This window comes from Macaca thibetana, chromosome 12 (genome assembly GCF_024542745.1).
Source record: "Macaca thibetana thibetana isolate TM-01 chromosome 12, ASM2454274v1, whole genome shotgun sequence".
NCBI classification, from domain to species: domain Eukaryota; kingdom Metazoa; phylum Chordata; class Mammalia; order Primates; family Cercopithecidae; genus Macaca; species Macaca thibetana.
Genome location: NC_065589.1, coordinates 42,394,710 through 42,413,932, shown reverse-complemented (window position 1 = coordinate 42,413,932; position 19,223 = coordinate 42,394,710). Strand labels below are relative to the sequence as shown.

The 19,223-nt window shown below is 37.5% G+C and overlaps 1 protein-coding gene across 3 annotated transcripts in view; it reads left to right on the top strand.

The window, feature by feature from the left end:
* Positions 1-1,589: 1,589 nt before the first annotated feature.
* Positions 1,590-19,223, top strand: part of SGO2 (shugoshin 2) — a 54,179-nt gene continuing 36,545 nt past the window's right edge. Inside the window, exons 1-5 of one of the 3 annotated variants that reach the window (XM_050750681.1) lie at positions 1,590-1,693; positions 5,114-5,248; positions 7,115-7,290; positions 8,185-8,262; positions 14,798-14,883. In XM_050750681.1, the coding sequence (XP_050606638.1) occupies positions 5,116-5,248; positions 7,115-7,290; positions 8,185-8,262; positions 14,798-14,883 (473 nt within the window). In that variant the 5' untranslated portion in view covers positions 1,590-1,693; positions 5,114-5,115. Of the gene's footprint in view, positions 1,694-1,727; positions 2,181-5,113; positions 5,249-7,114; positions 7,291-7,377; positions 7,451-8,184; positions 8,263-14,797; positions 14,884-19,223 lie in introns of those variants that run through there. The other 2 variants (XM_050750682.1, XM_050750683.1) reach the window with 2 other exon arrangements.

Genomic DNA, 19,223 nt, shown 5'->3' with positions numbered 1-19,223 from the left:
GGCTCCTGCCTCTATCCATTATACCAAGAGGCAAAAGGCAAATAACTAAAAGCAAACTGAGATCACATTAAATTTAACCTGATTAATTATACATTTTAGGTTTATGGTTGTATATGATACTAATTTACATTTTCAAGAGGTTTTACAATTTACAAAGCAGTTAAATCCTTTCAACTGCTCTGAGATAAGGTAGCGCTTTTTTTTTTTTTTTTTTTTTTTTAAAGAGGTCTTGGTATTCATGTCTTCATAAATGTTTTAGCATCTCCCCTACCTCTGACTTTCCTGTCTCCCTTTTCGATTTGTTTTGGTTTTGAAGCTGTAGCTACAAAATGTGTCCATTGGGAAGAAAGCGATATCAATGCATTTGAACAAAAGGGCCCATTGATTGAAACCATCATAAAATATATGGGATGCTGTTATTAACTCCATTTTACAAATGAGGAAACAGAAGCCCAGAGAGATTAAGTGGTTTGGCCAAGATTTAATAACCATTAAATGGCACAGTTACTACAAGGTTCATTTTAAAAAAACATATACATTGAGCATTTAATGTGTCAGGCTGGGTAAGCAAGATACAGTGCTAGTTAACTCCTAGGTAAGCACAAATTTCTATAACCAGTATATTACTTTCTAACCACTGTTATTGAAATTTTTATTTTACTGTCTTCTGGAATGTTAGCAGCTGGACAATCAGTAAATACTTTTCTACTTACACAAGATTCATGTAACCAGATCTGTTTGGAGACTGATCATGATATGTATTAGACTAAAAGGTCTGAACTCAAAAGCATGTTTTGCATCATTTGTCTAGATTCTCTAAAGTAATTCTCAAATGTCTTCGAATGAACAAAAAATTGAGAAGAGTATGAAGTTGACTGCATTATGTATAATCAATTATTGGAACCTTGATTTAACAAGCTATTTTCATTTTCAGTCCAATGGTATACAAAGAGGAAATTTTATTCTTTGTAGTTTCTCCAAATTCTTTGTAAAGATTATGAAAGTAATTTGCGAAAAATAAGCGAATTGACATGGAATATAAGGTGAATAATACATTTTTAAAATGTAGTTGCGTATAATGGAAAACGTCAGTCTTGTATATTCAGCTAAAACAAACCATTAGTGCAAGACCTAAATATTAATGAGATCCGGGGTTTGCAACGAAATATCATTGCTCCTTTTCCCTCCAGAAGTTAAAAGAAACATGGGGAGAGCTTTTAAGTGAAAACTAAAGGTGCTGGTATCACCACTGGAAATGCAAGGATGCAGAAGAAATGGTAAGATGTGGGTGAGTAGTATCCCAGTAAACAACATATACCTTCTAACAGACTTGAGGTGGCTGTCAAGCCTTTCAGACATGTGATTGATAATGAATGTCAGAGAAGCGTTTTCTTTTCCATCAACGCTTCAGGAGACAGCGGACCGCCACCAACACCGGGCAGAAGAGAACCCCTGTCACGGAGACAGGGCCGCCCCCGGCTCGCCTGGGCACGCCCCCTCCTGCCCTCGCAGCGGGGTCCCGCCCTTTCCGCCTTCCACTTCCTAGTAACCGTCCTCTCTTGCGCCATCTTCGCGGGACTCGATTGGCTGATGGGGCAACCGCCAACGGCTGTGGCGTTTAAACCTGAGCCGCTGCTGCTGCTGCTTGCCGAGCGCCCTGAGCTAGGTGGGGGTGCCCCACGCTGAAAGAGAGGTAAGTTAGTGGCCTGCGGCGTTTGACGTGACCGCCCTCTCACTGTCGGGATCGGTGTCGTTCTTGAGCCGGTTCTCTAGGCGCTGTCCGCCTCGGTCTCAGGCTCGTCTTCCGCCCTCTGTCCTCCGGGATCCGGGACGGCGCCCCTCTCCGGCTCCGAGGGGTTCGTTGATGGAGTCCTGTTTTGGCTTTGAGTCGCTGCCTCTTGTTTCTGAGATTTGAGCGTCCGGCAGGGCGAGCAGGGAGAGCCACCAGTTAGGTCAGCTACTTAAGGGAACAAATTTCTGTCTCTGGGACTGCTCTACTCGCTTGAACAGTTTCTAGGGCATTGTGAGCGCTCAGTACGTGTCTGCGAAATGAATGTTAGGGACTGCGTGCCAAAGTTCTCGAAGGAGCCCTCTCCTTTGGAGAGGCTGGCTGAAGGCGAAGAGGTGATGGAAGACTGGGAAGAACTTGGAACTTGGAACTTGAGCTACTTGATGTACAGGTGGGATTTCAGTAGAGAACAGGGACAATGCCCTATTCAGTAGAGATGTCCTGTTCTGTCCTATTCAGTAGAGAATAGGACAAATTTTTAGATGAGGTATCCAATTCAGGAGAATTGAATGTGGAACTGAGTATTTCGTATTTAGAGATAGTCGAGATGCTGGCCGGACAAGTGTCACAGAGTTGTAATAAATAGGTGCTGGTATTGAGTGCTGACTGTATACTAGGTCCTGTACTAGACACTGTACATATATTGGCTCATTTAGTCCCTACAAGGAGATGACCTGAGTTTTTATGGTTTTATAAATCTGGAAATTGAGACGAAGAGGTGTTGAGATCACATAGCTATGAAATGTTGGAACTGGAGCTCCAACACAATTGTAATCACTATCATAATGTCTCAGTGTCTACATGGTAAATCACCCTGGAGCAGTACTCCAAATGCCTGGTTCTGGCTCCTAAAGTTTCCCTTGGTAAGGTCATTGATGTAGGGGCTGACAGGGCAATGTCAAGGAACACTCCCAGATTTCTGGCATGAGGATTTGAATAGGCGATTGACAGTGCCATTTATTAAATTAAGGAATTGTGTCAGAACCAGTTTATTGGGGAGGGCAGTCCAGCTGTGGTTTCCTAATTAGTAAAATGAGATTTTATATTCCAGACTGGATTTTTTGGGAGATGAACTAGATTTCTATGTTAGGATCCCTTTCAGGTGTGTGAGATGCAACAGTTTGAGGGGAGTTTCTGTGTTCTACTGTCTATGAGATAGATAGTGATGTTTGATTTTAAAGTTTCTTTTTGGCAAAACGTTTAAAAGAACCGTTGAGCCTTAATCTTGAAAAGTTTCTGGTTCAACTTATTCCCCATTGCAGAAATTTCTGAAACCATCTTTCCATTATTTGCTTGACACCTCTCAACATCTGCTTAACACTTTCAAAGGAGACCCATTCCAAGAGTGGGCAGTTTTTCTATTGGAAAGTTCTTCCATTCATTCATAGTCACTTCTTCCACAAATGTTTATCCAGCAGCTGCTATGTGGCAGGCATATTTCTGTACTAAGGTACAGAAGCAAACAAACTTGACAAAAGTTTATGTCCTCATTGAACTTACAATTTAGTAGGAGAAAACAGATAATAAGTTAAATAAACTATTTAATTTTATCTTAGACATTGGTAAGTTAATGGAAAAAAATAAAACAGAAGGGGAGAATGGGGGTAAGTGTGCAATTTTTAAGTAGTTTGGACTGGGAAGTCTCACTAAGAAAGTGACATTTTGGCAAATGCTCGAAGGAAGTGAGCAAGCCCTGTGGTCATTTGAAGGAAGAGCTGATACAAAGGGAAAAAGGAATAAAATGACAGTATATTCAAGGATGGGAATTTTTAGGGAGGAGGGAAGATGAATGGTCTGCACACATGAATGTGTTGTAGCCTCTAGAAGGGGTGTGGGAGGGAAAACAGCCCCTGCCTGACAGGACTGCAGGAGAATCTGTGTCCTCAGGGTAGAGGGTGGTTCAAGAAGATGAAGAGAACATTCAGAAAAGAGATTGAGGCTGTAGAGGTTTGGTTGTTGATGGAATGTGAGTTCTAGAGGACCTCATGAGTCTGGCAAGGGTAAGATAGGCAGGCTGTATTCATTTCCTTTGGCTGCTGTAACAAATTATCATAAATGAGGCGCTTAAAACAACAGAAATGTATTTCCCCACAGTTCTGGAGGCCAGAAGTCTAAATTCAGTTATCACTGAATTTTTCACCCCTCAAGGTGTATTCCCAGCTGCACTCTCTCTGGAGGCTCTTCAGGAGAATCTGTTCCTTGTTTTGTCAGTTCCTGATGGCTGCTGGCAGTCCTTGGCATGTGGCTGCATCACTCCTGTTTCTGCTGTCTTTTGTAAGGACTCTTGTGATAGTATTTAGGCCTGCCTGGATAATCCAGATTAATCTCCCCATTACAAGATCTTCAACTTATTCAAATCTGCAAAGGCTGTTTTTCCACATGAAGTTTAAAATTAAAGGGATCTAATAACTTTGGGGGGCCATTTTCCAGCTTACCACAGGACCAGATGAGGAATGTGTAGAGCTGAGGGGATTCGAGTGAGGGGGATGAATGTGACCCAGGAGTTGAGGGATTCTTGCCATGATTGACATAGTGAGCTGAGTTCTGGATTGCCATAGTGAGCTGAGTCCTATGGACTCAAGGCAAGTAGTGGTGGGGAGGCTGAGTATTGAGGGTTAGGCAGGTGCAGGGGACAGGGTTTTTTTTTTTTTTAGATCTCTGCAGATGGAGGTAAGGAGGCTTGGGAAGGAAATGGAGCCATGGGGAGGTTGGTCTTACATGACTCAACATCAGGCGCTCCTTCTCAGTGAAGCTATTTCTGATCCTTTTCCTCTGCCCAGGCACAGTTAATCACTTCTCCTCTGCATTGTGTATTGTAGCTATTACTCTTGTAATACTATAATGTAATGATTTGTTTATCTTCCTGTTTCTATAATAGGCCATAAATCTAATAGACAAATTTAAGATTTCCTATTTCTCCAACCCCCTTCCCCACCTTGGATTAGGTATATCTCTTCTGTACTTCCTTTAAACTCTATGTATATCTCTAAGGTTACACTTCTTACATTGTATGAAAGCACTGTCTGTACCCACATTCCATGCATTCCATGAGAGCAGAGACCATATCCTGTCATCTGTCCCCTGCACCTGGTATATAGATGATTAATGTAGGTTTAAATGAAAAAAATAATCATTTACCTTTTTGGATTATACCTTAAGCCACTTTTGATTACATTCATACTTTCAGATTTTATACAGAGTTTAGCAAATACTTAATGAACAGAATATATTCAGTCATGATTATTACTTTTTAAAATGTATTTATCAGTTATCCTTTTTCTTTTATTAATCAATACTATGATTTTTTTTTTTCTTTCACTTCAGTGATGGCGTGCCCAGTGATGGAAACTGGCTCACTTTTTACCTCAGGAATTAAGAGACATGTGAAAGACAAAAGAATTTCAAAGACTGCTAAGTTGAATGTTTCTCTTGCTTCAAAAATAAAAACAAAAATTCTAAGTAAGTGCCATTAGTTTTAAAATACACTCACATTTTAACTTTTCCCCAGAATTGTTTTGTTTTCTACCTTATTTTATCAAGTACAGAAAATTACTAAAATGACTATTTTGTTAACTGATAACTTTTTAAATTTGATCCTTCCTATCTCTTTTGACTCCTGTTAGTTGGGTGGTTTTGATGATTTACCCTAAGTGTGACAGCTGAATTTTCAGCAGTGAGGCTGCAGTGGCCCAAGACAGCTAGTTTCTACAGCGCAGAAAAAAATACCAACATGATTTTTCTGGAGAAGACGTAATAAGTGTAGCAGGTTGTTCTGGCATGTTGTGGCAACTGGATGATGGGTAGCCTAGAGGAGGTTGGCTCACACTGGGTGCTTTTATATATATGTGTGTGTGACTTTATATAGGCAATCTTACGAAGACACTGAGCACTTTGGAAATGGAATTTCATGAATTCTGGAGTTAAGGCATCAGACGGGCAAAAAAAAAAAAAAAAAAAAAAAAAAAAAGAAAGGAGGTGGGAAAACTCCAAGATAAATTTTCATTACTTCTGAACATTATCTCAATGTTGATAACCATCTTAGCAGGAGTCGGGGGAGGTACCCTTTTAGTCACATTATCTGCAGATACAGCTCTGTGAAGGACAATCACGTGTGACTTCTAAAACAACCCAGCCTCCTGGGTGCCTGTAAATCATGATGCAGCTCCCACCCAGGTTTCTAGGGCCACTTCTTACACTGGCTCTTGCTTCCTCCCTTTGGCAAGACTATTCCATACCCCATGTTATGAAGGAATATGCTGACTTTGAGGAGTACAATAGGAAAATGTTATTACTCTTTATCTTCTGGAAATCCTAAGCTGGTTCTAGTCAATTTCCATTTGCTATGCCAAGGATGGCTATCCAAAACTACTCTCTCTGCCAAAGGTAAAGTACTGTTTTGGACCCTATTTTGCAGAATCCCAAGTTTTCCCTGAGTACTTACAAAATGTTATTAAATTTTATAAAACTTATTTCACATACACTAGACTTTTATTCAGTGGCATATGTTATTGAATGGTGACATGTAAGTTAAAATTATGAAAATATAATGATGTTTTAAATGTACTAAGGGAACACACTGTATTTAAGGTAAGCTCTACCAATGAATTCACAAGGAAATTTCTTTGCTTCCAACAGAAAAGCATTTCAGGAGTGATTTAAATCATATTTACATAGTGCTTTTAAAGAGAAGTCAAGTTTAGATTGCAGTAGATGCCTAGAAATAAGAGGTAGGATCTTTTAGATGGCAGTACGAGGTCCCACGGGGTTTAGGGAGTTATCTGTCTAACATTAGAGTAAGTATGCCTCTATCACTCAAAGTTTGAAAATGGACTTTGGGAGTATTAAGTAATTTCTTCAGTTCTGGAGCTGTAGAGACTGGCTTTAGAATTTTCACAGATTGGCTATCCTCATTCCTATGGGACATTTCCAGTTAGAGCTGCAGAATCAGTTTCTCCATTCTGTCTGCTAGTCAAACGCAGGAAAGCAGGTCGAGCAGCAAGTATCAATATTTAGTTTTTGTGACTGATCTAATTATGTAGAATGCCGTGTCTGTGCTGCAGTCCTCTTATTCCTAACTTTTTATATATATTCTGCATTCCTCACAACTCTTGAATTCATCATCTTCTGTCTAGCTTTCATTTCTTCAGCTCTAAACTGTGAGTTTATTTTTCTCAAAACTACATCTGTATTGTTATTCTCTTTTCTAATCTTCAGTTAAAACTTACAAAGTGAAATGCATTTTGTCTAATGTAGTTTTTCTAAGGAATACAAAAATTTATTAAGGTGTAAGTTCAATATTAACTCATTTTAAAAATCTTTTTACAGATAATTCTTCTATTTTCAAAATATCTTTAAAGCACAACAACAGGGCATTAGCTCAGGCTCTTAGTAGAGAAAAAGAGAATTCTCGAAGAATTACAACTGAAAAGATGCTCTTGCAAAAAGAAGTAGAGAAACTGAATTTTGAGAACACATTTCTTCGCCTAAAGCTGAATAACTTGGTATGGAAGCTATATTGTTTTTGAATTCTAATTATAACTTAAATCTTTTAGCTGCATTATTATAGAAGCTCTAAAAATATTTTTCAGATCTCCAATTGTGAAAAATTATTGAAAGTCAGTATGCCATGCAAGTCTATGTTACAGGACAAACTGTTAATGGGTAATAAAACATGTGTTTTAAATCTGCATTCTAAATGTGTGCTTGTGTGCTGTGTAAACCAGTATAATATCTTGACCAACATTTGATTGCTAATCATAAGCAAAACTTGGTACATTAATACATTTTTAAAAGATGGTCATAGTTCTTCCAGTGTTCTTGAAAGGAAAGGAGTTCCCAGAATGTTGTTATTGTTTTTTAATCTCAGCATTTACCTGGCCACAAGCCAAACAGAATGAAGATTATAGTTGTTTCTTTTCCTTCCAAATTTCAACTCTGTTCACAGACAGGGCAGTGAGAGCCAATGATTAGCTAGGCTACAACTATAGATCTAAATCTAAAATAAGTAGAACTTATTTATAATGGAAAAAGGACCTACTCTACTTGTGGGTTAAATTACTGTGGCTGACAAACTGTTCTCTTGCCATGTGATATATTATTATGAGAAGATAGAAAAATGTTTATAGGAAAACGTATAATTGTTAGTTCCAAAGCATTCAACGTGTGTGTGTGTGTACATGTATATATGTATGATATGTATGACTATTTGGACTATATAACACTATTTGGTACTATATAATGTGCCATTTTAGCTGAATGTGATCTCAATTTTTAGCTCAATGTGATATCAATTATTTTTTAAGTTTTCTCACATGGATGGCATTCATAAACGCTTGATATTATAAAACATTCCAAGTCTTAACTGATGAAAAGGGGTCTTTATTTTACATGTGCAGAATAAGAAGCTTATAGACATAGAAGCTCTCATGAACAATAACTTGATAACTGCAATTGAAATGAGCAGTCTTTCTGAGGTAAGTAGAATTTATATGTAAATAGTGTCATTCTTTAGATTACAGAGGATCACTGAGTTTACTTAAATAACATCAAGGTTGGAGATTCATATTTCAAGTTTTGTGCAAAGGACTGATGATAATATCAGTTTTAACTGGCTAACAGCATATTATCATTTTGTATAATTGGTTATTGAAAATGTCGTATGAAAATTAGGTTTTTATTAAAAGTAACAGGATTAGACAGGTTAGTGGAACATACTGGCTCCTAAACGGACTAAGAAACATGAAGACATTAGTAGAAAGGAAGCATTTTAAGTGAGGAAAGACTTTGGGGTTTTTGTTTGTTTTAAAGATGGACACAATTGAAAAACTGGGGAGAAAAATAGAGGGTGGTCCTACTTTATACTGTTTTCTAAAACAAATTCTAAATTTCCCAAATGCTTTTCATGTGGTTCTTTTTGGAGAATTCAGAGGGCTGAGGTCAACATCTAGATTAAGGAAAAGTAAAAACTGGACAGCAGGTAGATGGAGAAGCTGGAGGTGAAGGCATAGTATACAATCTTGGTAGCAACCTTCTCGAACTTATTATTTAACAGACTAACTTTTGCATACCAAGCTTTAAAATTCTTTTTCTTTCTAGTTATTATTAAGTGGGGCAGGTGATGGGTCATATAGACATACTGTTCTAACATCAGAACGAGATAAGAAAAGCATAGAATAAAGTTTCACACATGCTTTTGTCCGCCTTCAGCTACTTTCTTCTCAATTCTCTCTTCTCCTTGTACCTCATGCAGGTGATTGCTTTCATCTTTTTCTTTATATAAAAACAAACAAATAAACAAAATAAATATTTTCTTACTTTTCTTCTTTACACAAAAGATAGCATGCTATACCAGATGTTCTACACCTTACTTTTTATATGACATATCTTGGGGATTTCTCCAAATGATTACGTGGAGTGATTCCTCATTCTCTTTTGGTGCTGCTTTGGATAGATCTAGAGTGGACTTGTAATCTACCTCACTAGGCTCCTGTTGTTGGACACTTGGGTTGTCCTTTGCTGTTGGCTTGTGTTAGTGTAGAGTGCCTTTCCCTCTTGCATCATTAACTTTTTTCCTCCCTTCTGAATTATTCCCATCAGGATGCAAAAATGTTATCATCTCTCATCTTAAACAAACAAACAAACAAATAAACCTCTTATTCCAGCTATTTCCCAGGTACTATCTCAGCTCTCTTCTTGCCTTTACAGCAAAGCTTTTTGAGAGATTTATTCACTATCTCTAGTTTCTCTTGATCCCATTCCAACTGGGTTTTCACCACCAATCCACTAAATCCTGAAAGTCACCATAGATGTCCATGTTGTGAAAACCCATGGATAATTCTTGGTTCTTATATTGACTTCTCATGACTTTTAGAATACTACACTCTACTAAGTCTCTTCCTACCCTTCTGGCTATTCTTTTTCAGTCTGTTTGCTGGTTTCTCTTTGTTTTCCTAAGTTTTGGGAATGCCTTATGACTCAGTTCTTGGACTTCTCTTTTCTATCTACATTCACTCCTCCTAAATAATTTTATTCTATCTTACGGTGTTAGTTACTACTGTATACTGATGACTTTCAAATTTGTAACTCCAGCCTGACCATCTCCTCTGACCTCCAGACGATTTATATCTAATTACCTACTTGGCATCTGGACGTCTAAAAGGCATCTGAAATTTCACATTTGCCACCAAACCAGTTCCTTATGAGATTTTCATCTAAGATAATCACAACTCTCTTTTCCTATCTTTTTCTCACACCCTATATCTGATGCTTTGGCAAATCATTTTAGTTCTGCCTTCAAAATCAGTCTACAATTCTACCAGTTCTCACAACCCTCTTTCACTACCCATGTCCAAGGCACCATTTTCTCTCACTTACATATTGTATTAATAATAGCATCCCAACTTGGCCTTCTTTTTCTCTTGTTTCTCTATGTATTCTCTTCTTATTATAACAGCCAGAATGATCCTGTTAAAATGTTAGTCTCTGCTTGAAACTCTCCAGTGGAGTCTTATCTATTGCTTGATATGATCTGAAAACTGAAACTCTTGTTATTTCTTCCACCTCATTTACTACTCTCCTGTTTCTTCCACTCCTTAACCTTTTCAGTGCCGTTCTCTTCCCACTCCCTCAAACAGAGGTAAGTTGCTACCGCAGTGCTTTTGTACATATTCTGTCTGCATGCAACAAGTTCTTGTCCTTCAAATGTTGACTCAAAAGTGACCCCAGTGAAGTCTTCCCTGGCAACTCTGCATAAATTTAAACACTCCCAACCCTTGTACCAACATTTCATATCCTGCTTTTCTTCTTTCATCTTTCTCCTTAACACTTAACACTGTATGACAATTTTGTTTATTGTTCATCCCATCAGAATGTAAGCTTTTTGAGTGCAGGGATTGTCTTTACCAGAACAACATCTAGAACATAGTAGGATACAATACACATGCATAAAATATTAGGTAGTGTTTCCCCAGTAAGAATGATGCTTGTTTTATATATAAATAAGTAAGGTATGTATGTTTCCTGTAGTCCCTCTTTGATTGAGCTTTCTAAATAAAAATAATGCCAAATAATGTAAGTATCTTTTTAGCATGATGATGATGTGGTCTTTTTAGGTGTCTTAGTATGATTATTTATTTTAGTAACTTTCCTAATTTTACATGTCTTAATAAACATGAATTACATGTTTATTTACTTAATTACATTATTACTTAATTACATGAAGTAATAAACTTCAGAAGTGATTTATTTTTCATTTAATGCACTGCTGAATTCTTTTTTGCCAGTTTTCTTTAGGATTTTTCTATTGTTAGTTATAAGTGAGGACTCTGAAGTTTTTTTTCTATGCATAGAAAAAAACATAAGACCATACAGTCTTTAGGCATTGATAACAATGATATATATACTAAGATCATAAAAAGAATTTGGATGTCTTACTTTTTCTGTGTTCTTGAAAAGTGATACAGTATTATAATTGTTTTTCTTTAAAGGTTTGGTAGAATTATTCTTTGAAACCATCTGGACCTGGGACTTTTTTGATGAGAGTGATAGTAGCTTTTTGTTGACTTTATTTATCCTATGGATATTGGTCCCCTTAGGAAAATGTCTTTCTTTCGTATTTAGTTTTATTGAATTACTTTTCCTTAGAAAGTTATCTGTTTAATCTAAGCTTTTTAATTGATGTTCACAGAGTTGACCAGAGTAGTCTGTCATTATTCTTAATTTTGTCTGTGTTGTATTTCCCCAGTTGATTAATTTTGTGTATTTGGGCTTTTATTTGTCTTCCCCCCCGCCCCTCCCGCCCCAACTATCTTAGGTTGTTGTGGTTTTTCTATTTTATTTTATTCTTTTTTAAAAGAACCATCTTTCTAATTTAATTTAATGTTTGATGTTTCAGACATTTTTTGCTTTTATTTTTAATAAGTTATTTTGCCTTTTTGTGGTTCATTGTTACTTTTCTAACTTTGAGTCAATGCTTTTTTTATTGTTAACTGTAGGTAAGATGCCATTTCTCTCTCAATACTTTCAATTTTTTAAATTGTCTTTAGTTTTGAGAATTTTGACTTTGATGTGTTTTGCCATGAATTTCCTTGGGTTTATCTTTTTGAGGTTCACTCAGCTTCTTGAATTTGTAGGTTGATGTCTTTATCAAGTTTGGAAAAATGTTCAACCATTATGTTTTGTAGGTTGATGTCTTTATCAAGTTTGGAAAAATGTTCAACCATTATGTCCCCAAATACTTTTCCAGTCCTGCACTCTTTCTCTTTCTCCTTTCCTTCTAGGACTCTGATGACATGAATGTTTTATCTTTTTTGCTATTCCACAAATCCCTAACTCTCTGTTATTTTTTTCAGTCTCTTTTCTCTCTTGTTCAGTTTGGGTAATTTCTATTGTTCTATCTCCAAGTTCACAGATATTTCCCCCTTTTGTTTTCTTGGTTTTGCTGTTGAGCTCATTTAATTTGTTTTATTTGGTTATTACATTTTTCAGTTCTGAGCTCCATTTGGCTCTTTACATCTATTTGTTTGCTGAGATGTTCCATTTTTTCATTTGTTTTAAGCATGTTAGTAATTGCTTGTTGAAGCATTTTTATGATACCTTTTTTAAAATCTTTGTCAGATAATTCCAACATTTGTGTCATCTCAGTGTTGGTATCTATTGTCCTTTCTCATTCAAATTTAGAGTTACCTGATTTTTGGCATGACGAGTGATTGATTTTCGACTGTATCTTGGGACATTTTAGGTGCATTATAAGACATTGGATCTTATTTCCATCTTCTGTTTAAGGAGACCTCCTTTGACACTACACTGGTGGTAAGGGGAGGTGCTGCCTACTGCCAAGTGGGTACTGAAGTTTAGACTTCCCATTCAGCCTCTATTGACAACACTGTGGTGGGCATAACTGATGAGTGGAGCTGGGAGTTCAGGCTGACACCACTGTGGCTGGAACAGGGAAGGGCACCTCATTACTTTCATGGCCTCTGCTGACATAAGGATGAGGAGGATAATGAAGGGGGGAGGTTGTTACTCCTGAAGAGTGATGAAAATCCTAGTTCTTTATTTAACCATTTCTATCCCCACCATAGAGGAGAGGGAGGGGAATTCCTTCCTATCACTGAATGGGGATGTATAGCATATATACATTTTATTTTCTGTGTATTATGATGTTTTTACATCTTTTAAAATATTATTGGCTGGAGACACTGCCCTTCTCAGGGCTAGTCAATTTTTAGAGATAGCAAGGGACCAGCCAGGAGCTTGTCTTTTGTTTTAGTCTGTTTTCTGCTGCTATAACAGAATACCACATACAGGGTAATTTATCATTTTCTTTTTTTCATTTGAGATTTCATTCTCTAAAAAGACTGGGTAATTTATAAAGAACAGAGATTCATTTGGTTCACAGTTCTGGAGGCTGGGAAGTCCAAGAGCATGATGCTGACAGCTGGCATGTGTCATCCCATGATAGAAGGTGGAAGGGCGAGAAAGCATGCAAGACAGAAAAGGAGACCACACTCCTGTAACTAACCCACTCCTGCAATAACAGCATTAATCCATTTGTGAGGGCAGAGCCCTCATGACATAATTACCTCTTAAAGGTCCTGCCTCTTAATACCATCACAATGGTAATTCAGTTTCAACATGAGTTTTGGAGGAGACATTCAAACCATAGCACTTTTGATATGCAAGCTAACTAATCCAGAGCCATACCTCCCCTGTCTGGCCCTTATATTTTAGGAGGCAATGGTCCTCTGCTTTGATTGTCCCTGGGTCAGGTACTAGGCAACCAGGGACCTACCTCTCCTATGTCTTAGAGCCTGCCAGAATTATTCAAACTAGCCAATTCTAGACTATTCACCCTGCCCTGCCTTGCCTTTCCTGTGGAAACTCCGATAATAGGCTCTGGCCTAAACCTTCCCCTTGTTCCCATCTTCTGCCTCCTGACCATCCTAGTGTCTTTTCTGTGTGGCTCTGCATGGCCTGCTGTACCTCTTGTCTCTAGGACCTGTGAGTATAATAAACTTTATTTTTTTCCTGAGTCTCTGCCTTCTTTTAATGGCTGCACCCAACTGACCATCTCATAAAAAGAATATGAAACAGGATGGAGATCCACATATGTCCTCCACTGATATTGCTGGGCGGGGATGTACTCTAACACTGGGCTGTCCCAAGCCTTTTTTGATGGTACCCCAGATTTAGAAGAGAGTTGTCGTCTTATAGCCTGGTGAGTGTGGAAGTTTAGGTTCCCCATTTAACCTTTGTGCTTTTGTCAAAAATTAATTGGCCAAATATATGTGAATCCATTTCTGGACTCTGTGTTCTATGTCATTGATCTGTTTGTCTATCATTATGCTAATACTATACTGTCTCAATTACTGTAACCCTCCTAACTTTTTTCTTTTTCAAAGTTTGTTTTTTAGCTATTCTAGGTCTTTTGCATTTTCATATGAATTTTAAAATCAGCTTGATAATTTGGCGCCATTCCCTTGTTTCTATTACAGCTTAGCTCTGTAATAAGAAACATGGTTGTGTGTTGCCTAATTTTCTGGTCTTTATTAATAATTAAAAACATGTTTGTATCTGAAAATTCAGAAATGTGGATAAGCAAATATATAAAAGATATATTAAAATCACCCAGATTTTGAATTTTAAAAGGCCATTTAAAAGATGTATTATAAAGTTCAATAAAATATTACATAACACATACATAGACATGAACATATTGCATGTATGTAAAGATATTTTATTTGTGTAGGTATAGTCATGTATTTATTCCTACACATGGAGGAATGTTGAGGTTATTTACCAAAATATTGGCAGTGATTATCTTTCATTGGCATGATTAAGGATGAACTGTGTTTTAACCTTATCACATTATTCTCATTAAACTATTAAAGGCAAATGCAAGAAATGTTCTTTTACTATTAATGTCATTGTATAATTTGGTACTGTGGTAACTAACATGATTTAGTAAGGTTAGAAACTTTCTGTTTTCTTTATTCTTTTCAAAAATAGTTCCATCAGAGTTCCTTTCTACTGTCAGCTAGCAAGAAGAAACGAATTAGTAAACAGTGCATGTTGATGCGTCTTCCATTTGCAAGGTAAATATGGGCTTGAATTACACTAGTTCAGAGTTTATAGATTTTATATAACACAATTAGTGTTTGTATTGTACAATGTTCAGGATCATCAACCTGTAGTTATCTACTAAGGTAGAAATGAGGTAGTTTGTAGTGTCTTGCTATAAGTTGTTTCTCTAGGAATTCGAGGAAACTTATACTCAATCCTCAAACCAGGTTTATTTGTAATGTCTTGCCACTTTACAGTTCTTTTTTTTCTTTTCATCTAGTTCACATCTGGCCTCATATTGATTTTTCCTGGGTAAATCTGATGACTGTTTCTACTTTTATTATCTTGTGTACTATCCTAAGCTTTAAAATTAACTTTTGTCGGCCGGCCGGGCATGATGACTCATGTCTGTAATCCCAGCACTTTGGGAGGCTGAGGTGGGAGGATCACAAGGTCAGGAGATCAAGACCATCCTGGCTAACACAGTGAAACCCCATCTCTACTAAAACTACAAAAAATTAGCCAGGTGTGGTGGCGGGCGCCTGTAATCCCAGCTACTCAGGAGGCTGAGGCCAGAGAATGGCGTGAACTCAGGAGGCAGAGCTTGCAGTGAGCTGAGATTGCGCCACTGCACTCCAGCCTGGGTGACAGGGCAAGACTCCGTCTCAAAAACAGAACAAACAAAAAAAATTAACTTTTGTCTTTGCTCTTCTCCTCCTGTCCACAATTCTTATTTTTGATTAATTTGATTATAAGTTATAGAAAGCACACTATTTCAAATCTATCATTTTACAAGTCAGTCAGTGACGCTCAGAAAGGCGAAATGATTGAATGAATTGATAGCATTGACCAAAATCCTCTTATCTCTTTTAGAAATGTTCTTTCTATTATATATAACTTATAGATTTAATGTTTTTACTTAAGTGCACAAGTAAATGTACTTATTTATTGAAATGCTATCTATGCCGTAGTAAAAAACTCTCATATTTACTGTATCACTTTCTATTCATTATAGTTAGTTCCATTGACTTGCCTATTATGTGTGTTACTACCATTTTGTACCAGTACATTTTAATTGTTATAATTTTAAAATAGTAAATTTTGTTGTTTATTAGATCCTTAGTAGTTTTTCAAAAGTATGTTGTCATTATGCACATATTGTTTCATATAGATATGCAAATCAAGTGTCAACTTATCCTCCAAAAAATTGTATTGTGTGTTTTTAAGCGAACTTTTGTTGGTATTATATTATACACATTCAGACATGGTGGATTTTCACCAAGTGAACACTGTTGTGTAACAAATACCCAGAACAAGAAACAGAATATTACCAACATCTCAGATACTTCCTTGTGTCCCTTTCCGATCATTACCTACTACCCAACACTTACCCAAGGATAAATATTATGCTGACTTCTAATTATAAATTGATTAATTTTGCACGGTTTTGAACTTCATATAATGAAATTATACAGTATGTATATTTGTCTCTTATTTTGCCCAGCATTATGTTTGTGAGATTCATCCATATTGCTGTATGTAGTTGTGAATTATTTGTTCTCATTGCTGTATAGTATTCCATTATATGATTATACTACAATGTATCCATTTTTCTTATGGTGAACATTTTGTTGGTTTTCCAGTTTGTTTTTCTGAGACAGAGTCTTGCTCTATCACCCAAGCTGGAGTGCAGTGGCACGATCTCAGCTGCAACCTCTACCTCCTGGGTCCAAGTGATCCTCCTGCCTTAGCCTCTCAAGTAGTTGGGATTATGGGCACTCACCACTCTGCTTGGCTAATTTTTGTATTTTTAGTAGGGACAGGATTTTACCATGTTGGCCAGGCTGGTCTCACTCCTGACTTCCAGTAATCCTTCCACCTCGGCCTCTGAAAGTGCTGGGATTACAAGCATGAGCCACCACACCTGACCTGGTTTTCTAATTTTTATCTATTACAAATAGCACTGCCACATATATGCCTTTTGATGAAGGTATGCACATATTCTGTTAGGTATATAGTGTGGAGTAGAATTACTTGGGATATATATTTATATCTCTTTGGCTTCAGGAGAAACTGCTAAGTAGTTTTCTAAAGGAGTTATACAAATATACATTATTACTAACAATATATGAGGATTCCTGTTGTTCTATATCCTCAGCAATTCTTGTTATTGTCTGTCTTTTTCATTTTAGTCATTTTGAGGGGTGTGTAGTGGTATCATGTTGAGGTTTTATTTTTAATTTTCCTGATAACTAAGAAGTTAAGTATCTTCATATGTTTACTTTCTGTTGGGTTATCTGTCATATTTTTTAAGGCGTTCCTTGTATACATTTTTTTGTATGTAAGACAGGGTCTCACTTTGTCACCCAGCCTGGAGTGCAGTGGTGCAATCTCACCTCACTACAGCCTTGACCTCTCAGGCTCAAGCGATCCTCTCTCCTCAGTCCCCCAAGTAGCTGGGACTACAGGTGCATGCCACCATGCCTGGCTAATTTTTGTACTTTTTGTAGAGACAGGGTTTTGCCATGTTGCCCAGGCTAGCCTTGAACTCCTGAGCTCAAGTGATCTGCCCACCTCAACCTCCCAAAGTGCTAGGATTATAGGTGTGAGCCACTATGCCTGGCATATTCTTTGTGTATCTTCTACTCTGTGGTTTGCCTCTTTGCTCTCTTAATGGTGTCTTTAGATGAAAAGTAGCTCTTTATGAAATCCAACTTTGTTTGCGGCGGGGAGGTGTGTATCTTCTCCCTCACCCCCCTTTTTGGTTACTAACTTTTGTGTCCTTTAAAGAAAATCTTTATTGGTTCTGGTTCTAAAATGGCAGTGTAAAATAAGCTGGCTTCTCTTGCCCCAACAAAAACAAACAAACACATACAGTGCCAAGATCTTCCACCAGCAACAGCCCAGAGCTTGAGCTAGATGAGATACTTCCTGAGGCCAAAGAGAGGTGGAAAAACTCTGAGCAGATGGTAGGAGAACTGCACTTACACATGTGTGATGCCCCTCCCTCCCATTCTGCCAGGCCCCAACTGTGCGGAAAATCTCCCCTCAACTCACAGTTTCTGTACTGGAAAAAGCAAAATTGAAATGGTCAGCCAGCTTCCCCACTTCTTCAGTTCTCTGTCAGGAGAACTGTCCTTGCCTTAACTGACGGGTAGTATTGTGACTGCCTGAAAGGAGAAATATCCTGAGGACAGGCAGAGACAAACAAGCAAGGCTGGACTACAATCCCCAGCCCAGAAACTCTGCTCTGTAACTCAGCCAAAGGAAGCGCCAATGAGAGTGGTTGTAGGAGGTACATTCCCCAGGTCCCCTGGGTGTGAACTCCTAGCTAGCCTTCCCACACTGCTGTCCTAAACCCTTTGGGACCTCCCCCGTTTTGGGACAGGCAGTGGTCAAACCATTTACTAGCTCCAACGTGAACCTAGGTTGAAGGCACCACCTAGAGCCAAAAAGGAGGCAGCAAACTAGCAGTAAAGATTTGCTAAGCAGATATATTCAATAAAATCCAAAACAAGCTGGACAAAGCAAACTGGAATAAATAAATAATCCTTCAAGGCAAAGACATAGACATATACGCACAAGAAACTACAGCAAACAAGGAACCATGACCTTCCCAAAAGGACAAAAGGCAGAAATTTAGTGATTCTAATGAAGTGGCAATTTGTGAGTTCTTGGACCAAGAATTCTAAATAGTAGTTTTAAGGAAACTCAGTGATCTCCAAGATAACACAGAAAAGCAGCTCAGAAATTTATCAGAGAAATTTAGCAAAGAGATTAAAATAATAAAAAAAGTCAAACAGAAATCCTGGAACTGAGAAATACATTTGCTGAACTATAAAACTCTTTAGAGGTTTTTAATAGCAGAATGAACCAAACAGAGGAAAGAATCAGTGAGCTGGCTATTTGAAAATACACAGTCAGAGAATAAAAATAAACAGAAGGGAAAGGAATGAAGGGTGCCTACAAGATACAAAAAATTACCCCAAAAGACCAAATCTAAGAATTATTAGTGTTTAAGAGAAAGCCGAGCATGAGCAAGGCATAGGAAGCTTATTCAAAGAAATAATAACAGAAAATTTTTCAAGACATGAGAAAGATATACATATCCAGGTAAAGGAAGGCCTGAGAACACCAAACAGATTCAATGCAAATAAGACTACTCCAAGGCCTATAATAATCAAACTTTCAAAGGTCAAAGACAAAGAGAAGATCCTAAAAGCAATGAGAGATAAGAAGAAAATAACAGATAAAGGAGCTCCAATTCATGGAGCAACAGACTTCTCCATAGAAACCATGCTGGCCAGAAGGGAGTAGAACAACATTTTCAAAGCACTCAAACAACAAAAAACTGACACCCAAGAATATTGTG